This window comes from Salvia splendens, chromosome 11, assembly GCF_004379255.2.
Source record: "Salvia splendens isolate huo1 chromosome 11, SspV2, whole genome shotgun sequence".
Classification (NCBI taxonomy): Eukaryota; Viridiplantae; Streptophyta; class Magnoliopsida; order Lamiales; family Lamiaceae; genus Salvia; species Salvia splendens.
In genome coordinates this window covers 22,713,376-22,718,739 of record NC_056042.1, presented here as the reverse complement: position 1 = coordinate 22,718,739, position 5,364 = coordinate 22,713,376, and the positions used below count along the sequence as shown (strand labels likewise).

The window sequence follows — 5,364 nt, the reverse complement described above, 5'->3', positions numbered from 1 at the left end:
AAAAGTCTCGATTCATTTTTACTATAAATGGTAACATGGTCTCATATTCCACTATCTCATTCAACTCACATTCAATTTAAAACTAATATATACATGCAAGATCCATATTTCATTTACTTTTTCCTATTCACTTTTCTTAACATTTTATAAAATTGATTGCAGCCAGAAAATAGAAAATAGAACTTGTAAAGGCGAATGGAGGGATTATTACCCAAGAATCAATCCCTTCACTAAGAGTGTCCACAATGGGGGAGCCGCGGCCCGCGGCTCGGTGCGCGGCCCCCCATTGCAGAGAGCCGAGAGTCGGGGCGCAGGGCCGGGAGCCGAGGGTGAGCCGCGGCGGCGGCCTTCACGCGGCTGAGCCGTGGGAGCCGCGGCCCTCCACTGCAGCGGGCCGCGTTTCGCGGCTGGGCCGCGGAAAATAATTTTTTTTTTTTTAAGTTTCGAAAATTACTTTATAAATATACACTCTCATTTCCATTTTTCCAACACCATTTTACTCCAATCTTTCCTTCCAATTTCAATACAACCTTGGAACTATGGATTCCGACGATGAACAATTCCAACAAGCGGTAGATCTGGAGTTCCAAAACCTTGTTGCAGCGGTGCAACGTGAAGCCGACGAGGCGGAAGATGCGGCGGAGGCCGCGGCTGAGGCGGCGGTGGCGGCGGCGGCAGTCCCTCGGCCATTCTATCATCGACGATTTTTCGATGGTGATCATATAGGGGCTGACCGCCGGTTGATGGAGGACTACTTCAACGAGAACGCCCGTTATCCGGCAGAAATTTTCTGCAGAGCGGTGGACACCGAAAGATGGTGGTAGTTCGAGCTCAGGTACTGCCATGGAGCCCCTGCAGATGGGTGTACCACGTAGTAATGAATACTTGATCCAGCGGTACACCGACATGCGGAGCCAAATATCGCATTCATCACTGCAGGCTGATATGATTGAAGAGGTCTGGAACCGTAGAAGTAGCGCCGCAGAGTGATTTTAAACTAGATCACTTTCGTTGTATAATTTTCCTATTTCAATATAATACAACGAAATTATTGTTACATTTTTTTTAGGTTGTGAATTTTTTTTGTTTACAATCCAAATTATTTTATTTTAATTAAATTTATAAATATCATAAATTTAAAGACTAATAAAATTTATTAGACATAAATTAAAAAATATTATTACAAAAGCAAACAAATTAATTTTATTTTTTTGGAGAGGGCCACATTTCGTGGCCCTATTGTTTTTATACATTTCGTGGCTTTACCATTGTGAAGGCCACAAGAGAGCCACGAATGATGGCCGGGCCACATTTGGTGGCCTTTGAAGGCCACCATTATGGACACTCTAATCATACTATCTATACAAAAGAAAACCTTCTAGAGCACATCTGGAAACCATAACTATCAATGACAGATGATAAAAATCTACCCACATCCCCAAATCTCGATATTTGCAAATCTGCTCAACATTAAAAGTTTGTTCCTGTCCTATCCTCAAAATTTTAATCTTTTTGGAAAACAGAGAATCAAAACAAGAATTAAAAGAAATTAAGAAAGATTTGTAAAAAAAATTATTATTATTATAAACGCTGCAAACTCAAGACCCGTCCATTTGCAAAGTTTTTTTTATTGCCCAAAACTAACAAATAAATATCTACCAATTTATTGCAAAATTTTACTATGTGATTTTCCTAGATTATCCAATAAAGTTAGGACCACTTACTTTTATTTCACCATCACAACATGGGCACAAGGACCACAAAACCTAACTTCACTTTCACATGGAAAAAAACAATGAAAAGATTCCAAAGCAATTAGAAACACACACACACCATGATGCCTAAATTTTGTCATTTGATCCTCTTTTATATATCCTGACAGGATTCCTGTTTGCCTTTTATAAAAGAGAATTACCATTCCCATATTTGTAAAATTACAATCTTAATTTCCAAAAGCCTATTATCATCTTAGCTGCTGAAATTGATCAATTTACAGTTCAACACTACAAGAAACTAGTAAACACAGGGAAAGGGAAACTGTACATTTTCTTGATCACCAAATGCTGCTACAAACTCAAATCAAATTAGATTACTTGCACTGTTTATTTACTACTACTCCTACTGGTGAGCGAAAGGGTACCTCGAGACGTAGTATTCTCTTGCACGAGAGGCCCCGTCTCTAGACAGCAGCCCTTCGAGATCTCCTATGATTCTTGCCAGCCATATCTCAAGATTCCTTTGTATCTCTTTGAAGTTGTTTCTGATCGAGTCAAGCGATCGCCTCGTGGATAGGTTAGCCGCCCCATCGACCTCCTCTCTGTAGCTCTTTCCTCTCTCGGCTTGCAGTGCTGTGAGTTTCTGGCTGGTCTCAGAGGCTCGTTGCTGCAGACGAAATGCTTCTAGCAAGAACTCTGTTTGCCTTTGTATGCGAAACTCTGAGCTCAGAGTGGATTCACATGGATCACTAGCTTGCTTTCAGATAAAAGGGATCTCATTTCAGAAACTCAATCAAATTCGATAAAGTTTGGGGAAAAGTCGAATGATTACCATTCTCCTGCAGAGGTCATCGATCTTTCCTGCTAATGCTTGGTACCTCTTGGCCTGCTTCCGCATCTGTGATGGCACTTTCGACAGATCCGACCTACAAACTCTTTCCAAATTCAGGAGTTCTTGCTCGAGCAGCTTTAATTTCGACGAGACTCCACTAGAATCGCCATCTACCTTCCAAGGGGACTCCCGTCTGCACAAGAAATAGTTTGCCAGTGGCATTAGATACACCATTTTTTGGGAGTCAGAATCTTTGAAAAGGGAGTATCAAATAGATGGTGTCGATTTTTTACCGAGAAACGAAATGCTTCACATGGTAAACTGACTCGACGGGCTCGTACTGCTGCATATCCTGCACAGTTTCCATCAAGAATCAGCATCCGGTAAGAAGCAAATAAACACAGGGTTTCTTATCTCATTTCATCAGCAAATATTCGGAGTGTATGCATGAAATAGCGCACGGTGATGAAATTGTTATCCACGAAAAATTCAGCATGACATAACCTGTTTAGAGACCACTCTTTCTCATCACAGACAAAGGCAGATTAAAGATGTCTACATTGAATAACGAAAACGAGTAAACAAAGCTGTGAACATGAAGAAACAGGGTAAAGAAGATCGTCCATCAACAGAAACTGACAACTCTTCTTCAGAGGTAAGAACACATGGTGCCATTAGATGTTAATTACCTTTCGAGCACATTATATTCTAATTCAAGAGCTAAGTAGCAAAAACCAACATGTCAAGCAACCATCAAACTTGTTGTCATACTTTTTTCACAAGAACTCTGAAGATAAACATCAAGGGCTCCACAAACATGAAATAGTTGGTCAAAAACATGCAAAATATCGATTAGAGTGAGCGTCTCGACCTAAAAACCGTGGTCCAAACTTTTTCACAAGGTCAGATATGGAAGCTTGAAGTTCAGCATCCAAAGGAAAAACATACTCTTTAATAAACTAATCTGAAGAAGTTATCAAGGAAAAGAGTTATGGTGAGGACAGATATACAAGACAAACAAGACAGAACTGAACAAATTCTAATTATAAAACTGTGTCTAAGATAATAACACCAAAATTTTTGAATTCGAATTCAACCGCTAACAATGGTGTGGCACTGGAAATATAAGCTTTGCGGTGTCCAAGATTCGAGCTTTATCTCGAAATTCATGGACTAAGGAAATATACAAATGTAAATGTACAGATGCATGAGTTAGAATTCCAAAATCTGGGATAAAATACGAAAACATCATTATCAAACAAATTGGTTCTAGCAGTCAGTATAGATAAAACAAAATTAGCATGTGTTGGTAAACCTTGGTTCAAACAATGAAGCTCATCTTGAATAAACCTCAATCTTTATCAGACTTCAAATAATTATGACTAAAAACAACATAAAATCATCAAACTTCAACTCCTAAAATGGTAATTTCTGAACACACAAAACATTCTTCAAAAAAACACTCTCACTTTAGAAATTAAAATTCAAAGATTTTGAAGGCAAATAAACCATCAAATCTTCCATTTATAAAATCCTGGTTTCTGAACTGAAATCTTGCTGCCCTTTTCCATAAAAAAAACAACATAAAAACTCCCCTCAAAACACATACAATTACATAAGAATCTCAAAATTTAAAGAAAAAAGACAACAAATTCAAAACTCAGACCTGCCATAAGCTAGCTTTATCAGACCAAAACTTGGAAGCAGCAGCAGGATTCAAGAAATCTGAGGCAAAGGCAGTATTAAAGCAGTCATCATCAACCCCCTCCGAAACCCCAGCTTTGGCACCACCAAAGCCCAAGCCCAAATCACCATAGCACTCCCCACCGCTCTCACAATTGCTCCTGCTCATGAAGCTCAGCATCTCCTCTCTCTCACTGACCTCCCTCTTCAAATCCTCAATGCTGGCCTTGAAATCGGCCTCCACTCCTTCAAAGTCCTCGACTTTACTCTTCAAGAAAGCGATCTCCTCGCTGCAATCGTCGATCTGCTGCAGCAGCCGCTTCTCCTCCTGCTGCCAAGCGTGCCTGTGGCTGGCGAAAATCTCCACGACTCTGGCGTTGGCCTTGGAGTCCTCTTTCCTCCTTGAGTGGAGCTGCTTCAGCTGCTCCTCCGCTTGCTTTAGCTTAAAGGTGAGAACTTTATTCTGGGTTTGGTAATTGGAGAGTAATTGGATTGAGTTCTTGGGCAAGAACCCCAGGAAGATTGTGAAGCTCAGGCCCAGATAGGTGGAGAGGAGATGGAGGCTTTCTTGGTGTTGGGTTTCTTGGATTTTTGGTTCTTCTTCTTGGGTAGCCATTGCTCCAAATTTGTTGTTTTTCTTTGGAAACAATTTTTTTTCTACAAATTTTGTTTCTTCCTTTGTCTTGGTTGGGATGAGGGGTGTGTCCGTGTGTGGATTTATGGTGTTTGTGGGTAGTTGGGTTTTTTTGTTCACTGGAGTGGCTTGGTTGGAGTGTGTGTACTGTGTATGTTTTGATGTTTACTTCCTTCATCCCACCTTAATTGATCAACTTTTCATTTTGGGTTATCTCATCTCAAGTGATGGATTTTTTTTAGCTAAAACAAAACATTAATTATCTCTTACTTTATTCTCTCTTTTTTATTTTATTCTTTCTTTACCCCTCTTACTTTTTCCTCTCTCATACTTTACTCTATCCACTTTAATTCAATACATATCATTTTCTTAATTCTCGTATCGAAAAGAAATCTATCACATCTTCGGATTGAGGGAGTACTTTTTGGCCTTTTCTTGAGTTTATACACAGTTTTTTAAATTTATTTTTCTCTCATTTGAGTTCCAATGGGACCGAGGGA

At 39.7% G+C, this 5,364-nt stretch overlaps 1 protein-coding gene across 1 annotated transcript; it reads right to left on the bottom strand.

Moving 5' to 3' along the window:
- Nucleotides 1-1,890: 1,890 nt before the first annotated feature.
- On the bottom strand, nt 1,891-4,995 carry LOC121754926. Its single transcript, XM_042150213.1, has 4 exons — nt 4,214-4,995; nt 2,841-2,899; nt 2,548-2,740; nt 1,891-2,472 (listed from the first exon to the last, which is right to left on the bottom strand). Exons 1-4 carry the CDS (start codon nt 4,844-4,846, stop codon nt 2,119-2,121), a joined length of 1,239 nt encoding a protein of 412 aa, XP_042006147.1. The 5' UTR covers nt 4,847-4,995; the 3' UTR covers nt 1,891-2,118.
- Nucleotides 4,996-5,364: the final 369 nt, after the last annotated feature.